Source organism: Kwoniella botswanensis, chromosome 2, assembly GCF_036426115.1.
Source record: "Kwoniella botswanensis chromosome 2, complete sequence".
Lineage (NCBI taxonomy): Eukaryota > Fungi > Basidiomycota > Tremellomycetes > Tremellales > Cryptococcaceae > Kwoniella > Kwoniella botswanensis.
In genome coordinates, this window is record NC_088600.1 from 1,043,532 (window position 1) to 1,059,608 (window position 16,077).

The 16,077-nt window shown below is 44.8% G+C and overlaps 6 protein-coding genes across 6 annotated transcripts; 3 read left to right on the forward strand and 3 right to left on the reverse strand.

Moving 5' to 3' along the window:
• Nucleotides 1-468: 468 nt before the first annotated feature.
• L199_007277 (uncharacterized protein) lies at nucleotides 469-6,379 on the forward strand (the record flags this gene model as incomplete). Its single annotated transcript, XM_064892971.1, has 20 exons — nucleotides 469-919; nucleotides 989-1,142; nucleotides 1,201-1,283; nucleotides 1,353-1,455; nucleotides 1,513-1,674; nucleotides 1,734-2,264; nucleotides 2,350-2,510; nucleotides 2,598-2,680; nucleotides 2,747-2,802; nucleotides 2,870-2,988; nucleotides 3,044-3,440; nucleotides 3,496-3,581; nucleotides 3,664-4,278; nucleotides 4,358-5,004; nucleotides 5,075-5,155; nucleotides 5,221-5,371; nucleotides 5,442-5,673; nucleotides 5,738-5,788; nucleotides 5,852-6,106; nucleotides 6,181-6,379. 20 exons carry the CDS (start codon nucleotides 469-471, stop codon nucleotides 6,377-6,379), a joined length of 4,617 nt encoding a protein of 1,538 aa, XP_064749043.1.
• Nucleotides 6,380-6,621: 242 nt separating this feature from the next.
• Nucleotides 6,622-7,750, reverse strand: L199_007278 (3-demethylubiquinone-9 3-O-methyltransferase; the record flags this gene model as incomplete). The annotated part of the gene is made up of 2 exons (XM_064892972.1): nucleotides 6,622-6,978; nucleotides 7,049-7,750. The coding sequence occupies 2 exons, from the start codon at nucleotides 7,748-7,750 to the stop codon at nucleotides 6,622-6,624; spliced, it is 1,059 nt and encodes a 352-aa protein (XP_064749044.1).
• A 227-nt stretch (nucleotides 7,751-7,977) lies between these two features.
• L199_007279 (uncharacterized protein) lies at nucleotides 7,978-8,844 on the forward strand (the record flags this gene model as incomplete). Its single annotated transcript, XM_064892973.1, has 1 exon — nucleotides 7,978-8,844. One exon carries the CDS (start codon nucleotides 7,978-7,980, stop codon nucleotides 8,842-8,844), a length of 867 nt encoding a protein of 288 aa, XP_064749045.1.
• A 263-nt stretch (nucleotides 8,845-9,107) lies between these two features.
• Nucleotides 9,108-10,894, reverse strand: L199_007280 (uncharacterized protein; the record flags this gene model as incomplete). Its single annotated transcript, XM_064892974.1, has 4 exons — nucleotides 9,108-9,254; nucleotides 9,326-10,097; nucleotides 10,182-10,612; nucleotides 10,706-10,894. The coding sequence occupies 4 exons, from the start codon at nucleotides 10,892-10,894 to the stop codon at nucleotides 9,108-9,110; spliced, it is 1,539 nt and encodes a 512-aa protein (XP_064749046.1).
• Nucleotides 10,895-11,312: 418 nt separating this feature from the next.
• L199_007281 (uncharacterized protein) lies at nucleotides 11,313-13,821 on the reverse strand (the record flags this gene model as incomplete). Its single annotated transcript, XM_064892975.1, has 8 exons — nucleotides 11,313-11,607; nucleotides 11,673-11,933; nucleotides 12,268-12,374; nucleotides 12,437-12,621; nucleotides 12,675-12,722; nucleotides 12,819-13,501; nucleotides 13,559-13,661; nucleotides 13,734-13,821. The coding sequence occupies 8 exons, from the start codon at nucleotides 13,819-13,821 to the stop codon at nucleotides 11,313-11,315; spliced, it is 1,770 nt and encodes a 589-aa protein (XP_064749047.1).
• A 426-nt stretch (nucleotides 13,822-14,247) lies between these two features.
• On the forward strand, nucleotides 14,248-15,964 carry L199_007282 (ribosome biogenesis protein YTM1; the record flags this gene model as incomplete). The annotated part of the gene is made up of 4 exons (XM_064892976.1): nucleotides 14,248-14,648; nucleotides 14,700-15,360; nucleotides 15,433-15,541; nucleotides 15,654-15,964. 4 exons carry the CDS (start codon nucleotides 14,248-14,250, stop codon nucleotides 15,962-15,964), a joined length of 1,482 nt encoding a protein of 493 aa, XP_064749048.1.
• Between the last annotated feature and the right edge of the window lie 113 nt (nucleotides 15,965-16,077).

A 16,077-nucleotide genomic window follows, 5' to 3' on the forward strand; every position in this document is an offset into this window, starting at 1 on the left:
TTACATCAGCACGATATTGTAAAATTCGTTTTTTCCTAAACCAGAATTAAGCTTTCACTTCCCACGTGGCGTAGATCTTGTTTCGTTCCCTCATACCTCAATCCGGCGGCGGCCGTTTAGCATTCGTTCGTTTGCTATTTCTCTACTTTCGTTCAACAATGAACGCCAGAAAGTGACTAGAATGCTCCAAACATTCGTTGTCTATCTGAGCTCACGCAGCTTGGCTCTCTGGGTATGAGAATGGTATAGGTATATAAGTGATGATGGAGCTGATCGAATGGTTATGCATTCATTCCCTCTTACCTACAACTCGAATATATTTTTACAATTTGTAATCTCCGTTTTACTCACAGACCAAAGTTATAGTTATTCTCACTCGTCTCACCTATAATAACTAGATCGACATTCACTTGAAATCAACTCATATAATATAACAAGGTAGTATCCTGACTACCATTATAAATCAATATGGCATTCGCCTCTACTGGTTTACCCCAAAACTACGATCGACAATCTCAATATGCCGGTACAGGTCTAGATAGGGTAGTATCTCATCCTCATTATACGGAAGAACATGAGGAAGATACCCTACCTGCTCCCACATCTGAACATGTTCATCAACATATTGGAGTACTGGCTAGACAAATGTCTAGAGTCAGTCATCATAATCACCATCACCACCATCAACACCATCAACACGGCCATCACGATAGTGATAATACCCTTCACGAGGGTGACGACGAAGAGATCAACCCCTTCGAATATAGGGAAGGAAGCGATCTCGATCCATTCTCAGATAAATTCGACTCAAAGAAATGGACGAGAGGATTTATGAGAGCCAAAGAGGCTAGTGGAACTACTAGGAGATCAGGTATATCTTTCAAGGATTTGGCTGTACATGGTTTCGGATCTGATGCCGGTACGTCCTTTTCTCATACTTTTCTCGAAGGTGAAAGAGGCACTGACTACTATCGTTTGTGGTCTGCAGATTACCAGAAGACCGTATCGAATTTGCCCCTTGCGATGATTGGAGGTGTCAGGGATTTCATCGGGAACAGGAAGAGAAAGGTACAGATCCTCAAGAGTATGGATGGTGTACTAGAGGCAGGGGAGATGTTGGTGGTGTTAGGTCCTCCTGGAAGGTGAGCCTCAGACTCATCGGTATGGCGATCGTGGTAGTATGCTGACTTCAGATACTAGTGGTTGTACGACTATGTTGAAGACGATTGCTGGAGAGATGAATGGTATCTACCTCGACGAGGCTTCTCACCTCAACTATCGAGGTCAGTCATAGCTTCCTGTCGCATCAACTCCTCACATATGCTGATAAACACCTATATTCGTGATCATAGGTATCACACCGAAACAGATGTACAAGCAATTCCGAGGAGAAGCCATCTACACTGCTGAAGTCGACGTACATTTCCCCAAACTCACTGTGGGAGACACCCTAGCGTATGTCTGACCTCAAATGTGCCAAGAGTATAGTCGGACTAACCCTCTTTTGCTTAGCTTCGCTGCTGAAGCACGATGTCCTCGAAACCTACCTAACGGTCTCACGCCAAAAGAGTTCGCCACGAACATGCGAGATGTGATCATGTCCATTTTCGGTATCTCCCACACAGTCAATACCATCGTCGGTAACGATTTCGTTCGAGGAGTATCTGGTGGAGAGTGAGTCATGGTATTGCCCCATAATCATCTCGAGGTCAATGCTAATGGTTGTTCACCAGACGAAAGCGAGTGACCATCGCCGAAGCGGCATTAGCAGGTGCTCCACTGCAATGTTGGGACAACTCCACTCGAGGTCTCGATTCAGCCAACGCTATAGAATTCTGTAAATCTTTAAGGACCAATGCCGACTACCTCGACATCTCATCCGTAGTTGCAATCTATCAAGCGCCACAATCAGCTTACGACGTTTTCGATAAAGTATCTGTCCTCTACGAAGGTGAACAGATCTATTTCGGTAAGACCACCGAGGCAAGGGCTTTCTTCGAGAATATGGGATTCGAATGTCCTGAACAACAGACCACACCTGATTTCCTCACTTCACTTACGAGTGCTTCTGAAAGGAAACCCAAGCAGGGATGGGAGAATAAAGTACCCAGATCTCCCCAGGAATTCGTCAAGGCTTGGAAATCTTCTCAGGAGTATCAAAATCTGTTGATGGAGATTGAACAATTCGAGCAGAGACATCCAGTCCACGGGGAGAGATATAAGGAATTTTTGGAATCGAGAAGAGCACAACAATCTAAACATCTGTGAGTGCCATAAACTGTCTGCATTGACATGTCATTTCATCTTATCATAATTAGATTGACAATGGTATATTATTTAAAAACTTAGTCGTCCAAAATCCCCATACACCCTTTCGTATGGTGGTCAAGTTAAGCTCTGTCTACGAAGAGGTTTCCAACGTCTCAAGGCAGATCCAAGTTTGACGCTCTCCGCCTTGATTGGAAATTTCTGCATGGCACTCATCATCTCTTCAATCTTTTACAATCTTCGTAAGTTGGCCGAGAGTTCTCCCAGTCAAGGATATCGCCATGTTCAGATGAGCTGACCATTCCATATTTTGTTCTTCTCGCGTTTAGCTGATAACACCAGTAGCTTCTACAGTCGTGGGGCTCTGCTCTTCTTCGCTATTCTCATGTCCGCCTTCAGTTCAGCTTTGGAAGTGAGTCTGAAATCTCAACGTTGTTTTAGCACAGTTGACTTACATATCTCAATCTCGTGATTGTAGATCTTGATCTTGTATGCTCAGCGAAGTATCGTCGAGAAACATGCTCAATACGCTTTGTGAGTTGACGATTCTATGTGATATGTCTGATGCATGACAATGATTGACCTTCCATCCTTTCAATAGCTATCACCCTTCTGCCGAAGCCATCGCATCTGCACTTACCGATATGCCATACAAAATCACCAATGCTATCTTGTTCAACTTGGTCATCTACTTTATGACCAACCTCAGACGAGAACCAGGTAAGTTACTTTACACCTATCGAGAACATACATGATGCTGATACACGCTCCTTAGGCCCGTTTTTCTTCTTCATGTTGATCAGTTTCGCCTGTACAATGGTCATGTCGATGGTCTTCCGATCGATCGCCTCTTTATCCAGAACACTCACTCAAGCGCTCGCTCCCGCTGCTGTACTCATCCTGGCATTAGTCATCTATACCGGTTTCGCGATCAACGTCGATTACATGAAGGGCTGGGCTAGATGGATCAATTACATTGACCCTATAGCATATGGATTTGAGTCACTCATGATTAATGAATTCCACGGAAGAGAATACGCTTGTTCGGCAGTCGTGCCCACCGGACAGGGCTACGAAAGCGCTACTGGAACGGAAAGTGTCTGCTCGTCGATCGGGTCAAAACCTGGCTCAATGGTCGTCAATGGTGATGATTATATCAATACTGCTTATCAGTGAGTTGATCTTAACTCCATGAGTTGTCGAAGGAGTGCTAATTTGAGTGAACAGATACTACCATGCTCACAAGTGGAGAAATTTTGGTATCCTAATTGCGTTCTTTTTGTTCTTCACTGCTATCTACATGGGCGCTACTGGTGAGTGCATTTGATATCTTTCAACTAGTGTCGAAAACACCTGATGAATATGGACTGACCAATACTTTGCCACATTCACTAGAATTGATCACCGCCCAAAAATCTAAAGGTGAAATCTTGATCTATCCTCGAGGCAAAGTTCCCAAATCGGTCGAAAAGCGATCTGCCGACGATGAAGAGTCCCAATCAGATGGTAAAGGCAATCATCTCTCTAAGCAGATCACAGGTGCGGATCGAGCCGACGCACCAGGGGTAATTCAACGACAAACTGCCATTTTCTCCTGGAAAGATGTAGTCTACGATATCAAGATCAAAGGTGAAACGCGAAGAATCCTTGATCACGTTGATGGATGGGTCAAACCTGGTACTCTCACCGCTCTGATGGGTGTTTCAGGTGCTGGTAAGACGACTTTGTTGGACGTCTTGGCAACTCGTGTGACTATGGGTGTAGTCACTGGTGAGATGCTGGTTGATGGTAAACAACGAGATGTCTCTTTCCAAAGAAAGACGGGTTACGTTCAACAGCAGGATCTCCATCTGGAAACTACCACTGTCCGAGAAGCTCTGAGATTTAGTGCCCTCCTTCGTCAACCTAAACATGTACCCAAGCAGGAAAAGTTAGATTACGTAGAGGAAGTGCTCAAGTTGCTGGAAATGGATGCTTATGCAGATGCCGTTGTTGGTGTTCCTGGTACTGGTGAGTAAACCTTTCGGCAAACACATGTTACTATAAAATATGAGATGGGTATCTAATCTGAATTTTCTGTCTTTTACAGGTCTCAATGTCGAACAGCGAAAACGACTTACCATCGGTGTAGAATTAGTTGCCAAACCTGCTCTACTTCTTTTCCTCGACGAACCAACCTCCGGTCTTGATTCCCAAACCTCATGGAATATCCTCCAACTGCTCAAGAAATTACAGGAGCACGGTCAAGCTATCCTATGTACGATCCATCAACCATCCGCTATCTTATTTGAGCAATTCGACAGATTATTGTTCCTTGCTAAAGGAGGTAAGACCGTGTACTACGGACAAGTTGGAAAGAAATCGCATATCCTCATTGATTATTTCGTTCGAAATGGTGCGCCACCTTGTCCAACTGGTGAAAACCCTGCGGAATGGATGTTATCTGCTATTGGCGCTGCACCCGGAAGCCATACCGATGTGGATTGGCATAAAGCATGGTTGAATAGTCCTGAACGTCAAGAAGTTAGAAACGAATTGGAAAGAATCAAACTTACCGCATCATCGGAAAAACACTCAAATGGAAATACTACTAGTTCAAAAGAAGACAAAGCTGCTTATGCCGAATTTGCTGCTCCGCTAAATAAGCAATTCGGCTTGGTGTTAACGAGAGTTTTGCAACAACATTGGAGAACACCTTCGTACATCTGGGCGAAAGCTGTATTGTGTATCGCCTCTGTGAGTTATCGGTCATCGATGAGAACTCAACCTGTCATGAAGCTGAATGTCATCGTGTTCAACTTTTCAGTCCCTGTTTATCGGTTTCTCATTCTTCAAAGCCGGTACTTCTCAACAAGGTTTACAAAATCAATTGTTCTCGGTATTCATGGTATGTACAACTAACTCACTTATCTAGAGGGAGTATGGTAATACTAAATTTGATCATTATCGTAGCTCTTCACCATCTTCGGTCAATTGGTTCAACAAATGATGCCTCATTTCGTCACTCAACGGAGTTTATACGAAGTCAGAGAACGACCTTCCAAAGTGTACTCGTGGAAAATCTTCATCACTACTCAGATCGTAGCTGAACTTCCTTGGGCTTGTAAGTTATCTTTCATTCTTCCCCCTCCCACCCGGACTCATTATACTGATAATTCTGCCCTGCAATCTAGTCCTCATGGGAATCATCGTCTTCTTCTGCTGGTACTACCCTATTGGATATTATAGAAATGCCGTCCCGACAGATACAGTCCATTTACGAGGTGCAATCATGTGGCTCTTTGTCGAAACTTTCTTGATCTTCACTTCGACATTCTCAACTATGATTGTAGCTGGTATCGAAACGGCTGAAACGGCTGGTAACATCGCGAATTTGCTGTTCATGCTTGTTCTGGTCTTCAATGGGTAAGTCCTCTGAGAATGGGAAGAAATCAGGTAGGTAGTAAAAGCTAACTGAGCTATTAAATAGTGTATTGGTACCAGGAGATTCCTTGCCACGATTCTGGATCTTCATGTACCGGTGAGCTTCCCTCTTCTTCGAAATTTTGCCGAAGAATTATGAGCTTACAAAATTCTTGAACAGAGTATCACCTTTCACATACCTTGTCGAAGGGATGTTGGGTGTCGCCGTTGCCAAGACCGAGGTCATCTGCGCTGCGAACGAGTACCTCCAATTCACTCCTACGGCCGGAAACACATGTGGACAATACATGGAAGGATACATATCTGCAGCTGGTGGATATCTTTTGGACCCAAATGCTACAGATAAATGTTCCTTCTGTGCGATGAAATCAACAGATACTTTCTTAGCCCAATTCGGTATATCATACGATAACAAGTGAGTTAACCCATACCATCTGTAAATCATAAGCATCGCTCGCTCGCTTGCTGATGCCAGATCGTATTTTACAGGTGGAGAGATTTCGGTTTGATGTTTGCTTATATAATCTTCAATATCGTTGCTGCTGTGGGTATCTACTGGTTAGCCAGAGTACCCAAGAACTCAGGTCAAGAGAAAGCTTCAGAACCTGAACAATTGGATAATACCCCTGTGCCTGCGATCCAGGAGAAGAGAATCACCGAGTCTGATCATACTTCTTCGACCAACTAATTAGACGGTCCTTAATTGCTCTGAAAATAGAATAGAAAACCCCACACATATTCACCTATCATCCCTTTGAACTATAGAGACATGTTCTCTCATATTCCCCACATCATAGAAAATATTCCGTTTGTGTATAATCAGTAGGGGGGTAGTAATCATCAGACTATGTATTGCAATACGTTTCGAAGATCCAATCACTGGGTTCACTGCAATGCTATCTTACCTATTGAGAAACACGCATACATCACCTACATCCTCTTTCTAGCATGATACATATAATTACACCCTTCCCCAACTTCTTTCCACGCACTTCCTTCCACCCCACCCCATAATTTCCACTTACCCGCCAGGGGGTCATACACTATTCCTCTAGTCTCGCCTACTTCTTCCGTCCTGATATCACTGGCATCTTCATTCCTATGCCACGTACCGTATCCACCCATATCTGAATACACGAACTTACGCAGTTCATGTGGTTTGACGAATTTCCTATAAGTGTGTGTCCCAGGCGTGACTAGTCGCAAGACATCTTCTGCCAATGTGAGAGTTAAGAGTTGAGATAAGGGTGTTCGAGATATCGTTGAGAGTATGAGATGACCTCCGGGCTGAGCAATACACGATACAATGATCAGGCTCTTACATTCATTACATCAACCCGAGATGTTTGGAACTCACCTTTACCATCTCCCCTAAACTCTTCATGAATTCTCCAGGCTGATCAACATGTTCCAACACCTCCATCGCGCAGACCACATCGAATTTTTCACCTGCATCTCTCAAGACTTCCGCAGAGGAATGAACGAATCTCAATTCTCCATTTTGCATTTTGGTCGATAGAGATGGATCCTGTTGAGCGTGGGTAGTTGCTATCCCGATATTCGATTCGCTCGCATCTACACCAACGACCTGACCACCTAATCTAGCTAACGATTCAGATAATAATCCACCACCACATCCTACATCCAAACATCTTTTCCCATTTAGCCATAATCCCGTCCCCCTCTTTGATTCTCGCTCGAAATCAGAATGCCTGTTTTCGAATGTCCATTCTTCCCCTTCCGGGGAGCTGAGAGCGACTTTCTGTCTTATGTATTCTATACGCGTAGGGTTCATACGATGTAGTAATTTGAATTCGCCGGTTTCGTCCCACCATTGCGAAGAAAGGGAGGAGAAGTGCGAGATTTCTGAGGCGTTGATGGTGCTGAATGATGAGGTTGAGGTAGAGGGAGTGTTTTGACGAGGATAAGATGGAGAAGGAGATGATGAAGAGGTGGTGGTGGTTATCGATCGAAATGGGATGGTTCGAGGAGGTTGAAGAGGTAAAGATCTCGCCGAGCGACGAAGAAGTATGTGACGAGGTAACGATGGTCTAGGCATTGCGTCAATGTGGATATACTGTGATCAGAAGAAATTAAGATGAAAGATGGGGGATCGGGTCGATGATAATGACTTTTTCGAGCCTTCGGATCCTAACTTTGTGCGAAGTGGAGGGCGAGTTTACAGATACACATTCACAGAGATGTCACATTACTCTCCTTTGCTCATCTTCAATCTCTGCATGACCAACATCTGTGAGCCTCGTACAAGCTAGCCAGACGGACAGCATGGCCTCAATCATACCAACAGCATTGCGCTCAAATGCCAAAATAGCATATGTCAGACCCGTGATACTTGCCCGAGCTCCGTCCCTTCCACCCACCTGCTCCTTCACACGACAAGCATCATCTTCATCCTCTTCTTTCGGATTACGTGCTCCCGCTCCTGAAACTCATCCTCTCTCATACAAAGATGGGACGATACCCTACAGAACAGTTCAGCTCGTCGACCCATCTACTAATCACTTGCTCGAGCCACAATCCCTCCGTTCAATCCTCAGTACATACGATCAATCTACCCATTCATTAGTCCTGGTTAACGTAGATAAAGAAATACCAATAGTGAAACTCATCAACAAGCTGGAAGAGCGAAAGAAAGAGAGAGATTCAGAGGAAAAAGCCAAATTGAAAAAGAGAATGTCAATGGAAGAAAAGGAAGTTCAAATCTCTTGGCAATCCGCTCAAGGCGATCTATTACACAAACTTCAATTGGCCAAAAGCCTGCTGGAAAAAGGAGATAGAGTTCAAATCGTGTTTGCGAACAGGAAAAGGGGAGAATCGATACCTGAAAACAAGAAGATGGAAATTGTTAGTATGTTTCATGAAGAGTTGGAAGGTGTTGTAGGGAAACGATGGAAAGATGATGATAAGCAGAGAGGACTCTGGGTGGTGTTTTACAATCCATTGGAAGTTACACGGAATCAGGTGCAAAACAAGGTGAAAGAGCAGGAAACGAATAAGAAGTTGGAGAAGTATCAGAAGAAAGAGGAGAGAAGGAGGAAGGAGGAAGAGAGGAGGGCGAAAGCGGAAGCTAGGGCGAAAGCTGAAGCTGAAGCGGAGGTAGGAGGTGGGGTGGGAAAAGGTGGAATCATGTGATAGGTATTCTGCGACAGGGTTGAAGACAGTAGGCGAAAGCTGATATGAAGATTATGATCAAGTCCAGCTTTGGGCAAAAACAGCATAATAGATGGAGGTAGACTGTCGTACGGGATGATGAATTATTGAGGAGTAAATGACCCTTCATAGTGCCAACGAACGTCAATAATCGAAATGCATAATATCATGATTCCATCGCCTTAAGATCCGTACTAATTCCAATTTACAGGTTGAGGGTGAATAGCCAAATTATCACCTCCAGTCTAAAAAGTCTTGTGGGTCCATCTACCGCCCAACATGGTTCCGTTCACTTTCATCGCTCTTAAGCCTGCACCGTCCTGCTTCAAAGGGTTGGACTGAAGGATACATAGATCCGCTCGATCACCAACTTCCAACTTGGATTTCCCATTCTACATAGGACACAGCATTAACAGAAATCACCGATAGATGATGGCAAACCCAGATATGATGGATTACTTACAGAAGTTGAAGCTTTCCACGCAGTCTCCAAATCCAATATCTCCTCTTTCACAAATGGATTTCCTTCATCATTCTCTCCCGCCCTCGTTATACATACCGCCAGAGCTTCCCAGGGATTCATCGGCGCTATGGGAGCATCACTTCCCAACTTGATTGGTATACCAGCATCTACAATTGACTTGAACGCATATGCCCTATGTTCCCTCCCAGGCCAGAACTTGTGACATAGATCTCTATCATCTACAAGATGAGAAGGTTGGATGGAAGCTATCAGACCCAATTGTTTGAATACCGGTAAATCCACGTCGAAATCTAATAATTGGGCATGTTCGATGGTCGATCCACTACGTAGTTTCGAACTTGCTTCAGAGATGGTCTTGAGAGTTTGATGATTCGCTTGATCACCTATCGCATGAATTGCAAATCTGAAATTGTGCTTCAACCCATTTTCGATCATCTCCTTGAGGGTCGAGGGAGGATAATAGTATATGCCGTGGTTATCTTTAGAACCTGGATAGGCATCGTGGCAGAAGGCAGTTTGAGATCCCAGTGATCCATCTGTAACAATCTTATAGGGACCTACTTTGATGAGTCCATCGGTGGAAGGTACATCATCGCCTGATGTAAGGCCTAGCTTGATGGCGTCGTTAATGTGTTGAGTGTACATACCAACGTGGATTCGAAGGTAGTCATGACCGGATTTGTAACGTCGTTGCCAGTGGGCGATGTTATGTTCCATCTCCAAATCAACTATCTCGGTCACTCCCATTGCGCTGCAGATTGAAGGCATTCAAATCAGCTCACGGTCCTAGTCTATGGCTAGTCACTGACACAAAAACCCAAAGAAAGCCACTCACGCAGCTTTCTTTGCCTCTCCCAGGATCCATCCATCTACCACCTCTTCACTAGCAGTAGTAAGCTTAGGGAACATATTGAATGCCTCCTGTTCTTCCAAATGTCCCGTATGCACTTTCGGATCATATCCTCCAGCTTTTAGGGCAAGCGTATTACACCACATTGAATGATATCCATTATAAAGCAGGAACAACGGTCTATCAGGTGATAACTCGTCCAGTCTTTTGAGGGCAATCAGATCTTCATCGGGCCAATTGGAATTCCTCATATTGATTCCGACCAGGTTCTTCTCCAAGCTTGGATCGTACTTGGGGTCTTGTAGAGCGAGTCTGACAGTTTCCAGTACTTCTTTGGCAGATTGACAGGATTGGAGATTTAGTCTGTTGGAATGTAAGGCCGCGAGCTTGGTGTGGACATGCCAATCTATCATACTCTAGGTTTTTATCAGTATAGAACAAGAATCATCACGACAATCTGCCTGACATGGGGCACGACAGATGAGGAGGTAGTCGATGAACTGACTCACTGGACTTAACCATTCTTTCCCATCTAGATCAATCACCTCTACAGTAGATTCATCGTACCCATTCACGTATTTCCCACTGACTTCTTCGTCGACGCACTCGATGGTACCATCAATGACTTTGACGGTGTATAACGAGTTTTCGGGATATCCCACGAGAGGAGCATGTCGGATGACCGTGGTTTGACTCATTTGAATGTGGTGATCGTTTGGTTCAGGGGAAGATCAAGAAGACAAGACACGTCGAGTAAAGTAGATCACAGTCGAGCATCATCACGACAATCGAGTTGTACATATGTACATGTGTATAAGTACCCGCACCATCGGAAGGCGCCTTGAGGTGATCGCATGTTGCCCATACTCGAGTATATCTCGGTGGGCAGCTGACGGTGGATCGGATCAAAGCCGCGCGTCAAACCAAGCTCATGGGCGTCTGATTACAAAAGATAACTAACAATAACATGCCCTTTCCGTCGGTACTCGGACAGGAGTGAACAAGATCCGCTTCGTGTATATTCATGAAGTATTATACAATCGAGTACAGAGCGACGATGCACATGGCAACAAGGATCGAAATCTATTGGTACAGTCATACACATGGCACAGAGGATTACACCTCAAACCACTTGACATCTCCTTCCCTTCCTCGTCTCTCTTCTCTTGCCCCTTCGTGCAGCCCCTTTTCTGCCACTTGATCCAATTCATACCCCTCGTCATGCTGGTCTCGTGACCTTTGATCAACTACACCTTCACCTTCATCGCCATCAACTGTATTGTCCATACTACTTCTCTCCTTGTTTTGTCCCTCAGGTACGACCCCATATCTCAATTCCATCGTCAAGTCTCTCAATTCCTCGAATTTATGGGGGTTGTAAGCGAAGAAATGACCAGATCTCCTATCATATCTATAATCCAACACATATCAGCTTTTGACTTGGGCAATCGATCACAAAGGAACTAAGATACTCACCTACTGGGTCGACCTGCAGGCCATAGCGCCTGGATCATTCCTAACATTGTTATATCCTTCTCTTCGCCGAGAAACAGGATTTTAAGATTCTTACGCCATCCTAGATCATATACGTTTATCTCCCTAGCTTCCCATTTCAGTCTGTTTCTCTCCGATCGAGTGAGGAGGTGATCGGCTTTCCACTGAGCGCCTTTGGGGGTTTCGTCGAGGAGTGCAGATGGGTAGGAATGGGTTATGTTTTCCAAGGTGGTTTGATTGTTACTAAAAGAGTATATAGAAGAGAATTTGTATTAACTTGAGGAAAGCATACGGGTGGAGTACGATCCCTGCGGAGTGTGAGGGCGACGGGATAGGCTAAAGAGGCCGAGGCGATGTCATCCCCAAGAGGAAGGACAGAGCACGAGAGACACAGGAGATATAGGAGAGAGATGAGAGAAGGGAAGGGAAAGGAAGGGAAAGGAAGGGAAAGGAAGGGAAAGGAAGGGAAAGGATGGGAAAGGATGGGAGGAGAGAGAGGGGCAAGAGAGTGCGGCATCAGAAGGATCGAAGAGTCATAGGATGCGACAAGGAGAGATGACATATAGCGGAGACTCACAAAACGAGATACCAATGGAAAACTACCAGTCCACCGACAGCTAAAGACATGAATCCTCCCATGATAGTCAACATCATGAACACCGCTGGCGATATTCCCAAGCCTTCCTACATATACCAAATCGAGTCAATTGCCATTCTTGCAATTTGAGAGTTGTAACAAGACTTACAGACCAGTTATCGTTGGCAGCTATGCTAGCGGTATCTAGCGTCTGATTGACCTCCATCTGTACCGCTCTATAGGGCACTGCTTCAGATGGATCTTGGAAGAATCGATATGTTTCGTATCCCGCTTCGAAAGTTGCGTAGATTGCCAAAAGCAAAGCGTAGTTGATGAACAGGAAGAATGGCTTGTCTATGCAAGTATGTCAATCCTGTTTATAGCTGCATGAGAATGGGTGGACGTACAGTTATGATACCCTACGCATGTTCCTACCCAGGGACAATGATGATCCACTATGTCATAAACAGATGTCAGCTGATGCATCCCAGGAAACGCCTTTGAATGCTGATACATAGCTGAAAGGGTTAAGTGGAGCCGCTGAGACTCACTCTTCAGAACGCACTGCTCACAATGCCTACAATGATGACATCTATCAGGTTTCCAGCCATTACAATTCTTACACCATCGAGTTTCACCGTTATTACTCTTTGCCATTAAACTTCTTCCCCGAATTTTTTCACTACTTTCACTTCTCAACAATGAAGCTGACATATCCTCTGTACCTTCGGTAGTAGAAGTCAAACGCAGATCTTCAAGTACATCTTCATCATCTTCCCCTGCATCTACAGCTGTGGAGGGTACGAAAGGGCTTTTGGCGCTGAGTGGGAAAGGTGAAAATTCGGATCCGGAATCTGAATCAGTTGCACTTTCATATTCTCCTCCTTCTTCCTCTGTTCGATCTATTCCAGTAGGAGGAGGATGAGTCCGTGTGTTTGGTAAAGGCAAGGGAGATGGTCTATCTTTTCCAATTCGTGTATTGACCCATTGTGCATTTCTTAGATATCTCAATGGGACATTATCATCATCATCATCGATATCTTCTTCCGGTGGATATTCTTCCATTGCATTCTTCTGTATTAATTGATTTCCTGAGCGACCCGATCGAATACCTTGGTCTTGCAATTGTTTGATAGGCGGCGCAAGTGACTGATCCGGTACACCGGGCGATCGACTCGCAGTTGTCGCCAACGATATAAGCGTTAAAAACAGTAGGGAGTTGTACAATATCGATCTAAGGGAAACAGATCAGCCGAGGTGGAATTGAAAACATCAATATCCATCAGCTTACTGTTCCACAAATCTCCCAATCTCTCTTCGTTTCAGCAATACTTCGCCTAGGGTGATAAAGAGCATAAACATTATCCAGGTTGATATCAGGATGACATGGCTGACTGCAAACATACTTGTCAGCTAGTCCGTCACACAGCTTGGAAGGCGGCTTAGGAAGCTGGTGTAGAGCTCACAGTAGTATGGAAGCCTATCCATGAAGCTTTTTACCTTGCTTCTCCTCGTCCTCTTTGCTTTGTTCAAATTGCTATACTCGACTGACATTTTTGCTACTTTCGCGTGTCGTCAGTCGCCAATCGATCTTTTGGTTATTTGTTGGTCATCTCTTCGATCCGTACTGAGATGATGCTGGTTATCTGTATCTTATCCCTCGATACCTCTCACATCCATCTAAGTTTACTGACCAACCGTAGAGATGAAAGGATCTAACATTCTCTTTTCAGATGCGTCTCCTGTGCAACTGAAACCACTCCCTCGCTCGACCACTCGTACAACCGGACACTGCCCGGCGGTCATCATCCAAGTTGAGATCCCACTTTCCCACGGATGTCAACAGAGTGTGTTCCTGAGTAAAACCACGTGTAAAATTTCTGGTCCGGAGTTCGTTTTGAATTTTCAGCTCAACACATCTCAACGATCAAGTCGATCATTCCATCTCTCTTTCTCAATAGCATAAAACCCACAGCAAAAATGTCTGACATACCCATGGACAGCACCTCCAATCCTACCGGTGCTGCCACCGGTGGTGTATCTCAACTACCTATCAACCTCTTTACCCGTTCTTCATCAGATGCTATCCCGCAATCAACCTATTTCATCCCTTCTTCATGGCGTCGATACCAACTTTCCGAACTTATCAACAAAGTGCTTCAAAACAACGCCGAACAGGGTAAAAAACCTGTTCCATTTGAATTTCTGATCAATGGGGAAGTGTTGAGGGGGAGTTTGGAAAATTGGGTAAAGAGAAATAGAGGGAATGATGAGGAGACTACGATAGATGTAGAGTATGTAAGGTCGACTTTACCTCCTCAGGAGGTTGGGAGAGTAGAGGTGGAAGATTGGGTCAGTGGGTTGAGTCTGAGTAGGAATGGGTGAGTGTAACGAGTATATCGTTTCAAGCAAAAACTGATCTTGTTTTATAGATACATCCTCCTTTCATCTTATCTATCTCATCTACAAATCCTCCCTCTCTCATCCGCTTCTACTTCCTCTGCACTGTACACACTCCCTCTACCAACGTCACTGGGAGCCACCTGCTGTACATGGATATCGCCCTCATCTCAGGATAAAGATATACTCCTAGCTGCAGGAGGTGTCGATCGATTGACGCACGTATATACCATTCCATCCTTATCACCCGACAACACCACCGCTCCAAGGGAGCTATATACCTTGCATGGACATACCGGTCCGGTATCAAGTATAGTCGCATCTTCATCAGGTCAAGAACTAATCAGTGGATCATGGGATGGTGATATCAATTTCTACGTTTTACCTTCCACAGAACCGGAAGACCATCAAATCCCTTCTGAACCATTATCCTACTTGCCCGGACAAAATAACAAGAAACGTAGAAAGTTGGAAAAAGAAAATCCCAGAGAACCTATAGAGGGCCTGTTGGATAATGATTCGACTGGTGTTGGGGGGTGGAGGAGGATACCTGATAATGTGTTTAGTGCGCATAAGGATAAGGTTGGTGGATTGGTATGGGATAAATTTGATAATAACAAGTTCTGGTCGGCGAGTTGGGATGGGTCTGTGAGAGGGTGGGATTTGACTATGGGCGTTAATGATGTGACGAGGGTGAGTCGATTATCTCAACTCTCTCGCATATGGAGGAGTGTACTGACAGTCTTCGTTGTTACTTCTTTGTAGCAAGGACCATTTGATAAATCGGCATTATGTATTGATCAATTCGCTGCGAATGGTACTTTGGCAACTGGTAATATGGACAGGACAATTTGCTTATGGGACACAAGGCAGTGTAAGTACCATTTCTCGATAGGATCAGACAAAATATCAATCCCCACCTGTGTCTGGTTTGATATCCATACTCGATCATGGAATCAAGGCTAATTACCAGAATTCCATCATAGCCTCTTCTCTAATCTCCCTAACACTCCCAACCACCTCTCCCGTCCCATCACTCAAAACCCACCCCACATCGTCGTTCACTCTCGCCTCAGCCACCTATTCAGGTATCATCCAAATATGGGATATCCGATCACCCAAACATTCCTTGTTCTCTGTATCCAACGCCAACAGGAAGAAAGAAGATGCCAGGAAAGTGACCAAGAACGGGAAAGTCCTAGGAGAGAGGTTGTTGGCTGTCGATTGGAATGGCGAGGTTCTGGTAGCGGGGGGTGAAGATGGAGAAGTTGGTATCTGGAATGCTACGGGGGCTTAGTTGGTAATATAACCTGTTTGTTGACACCACCTCAGCACGGAATGCATACTTTCACGCGGATATCGATCTGAAATCTTCATTTTCACATACCATGTAGATTCTTGCAGCCGTAG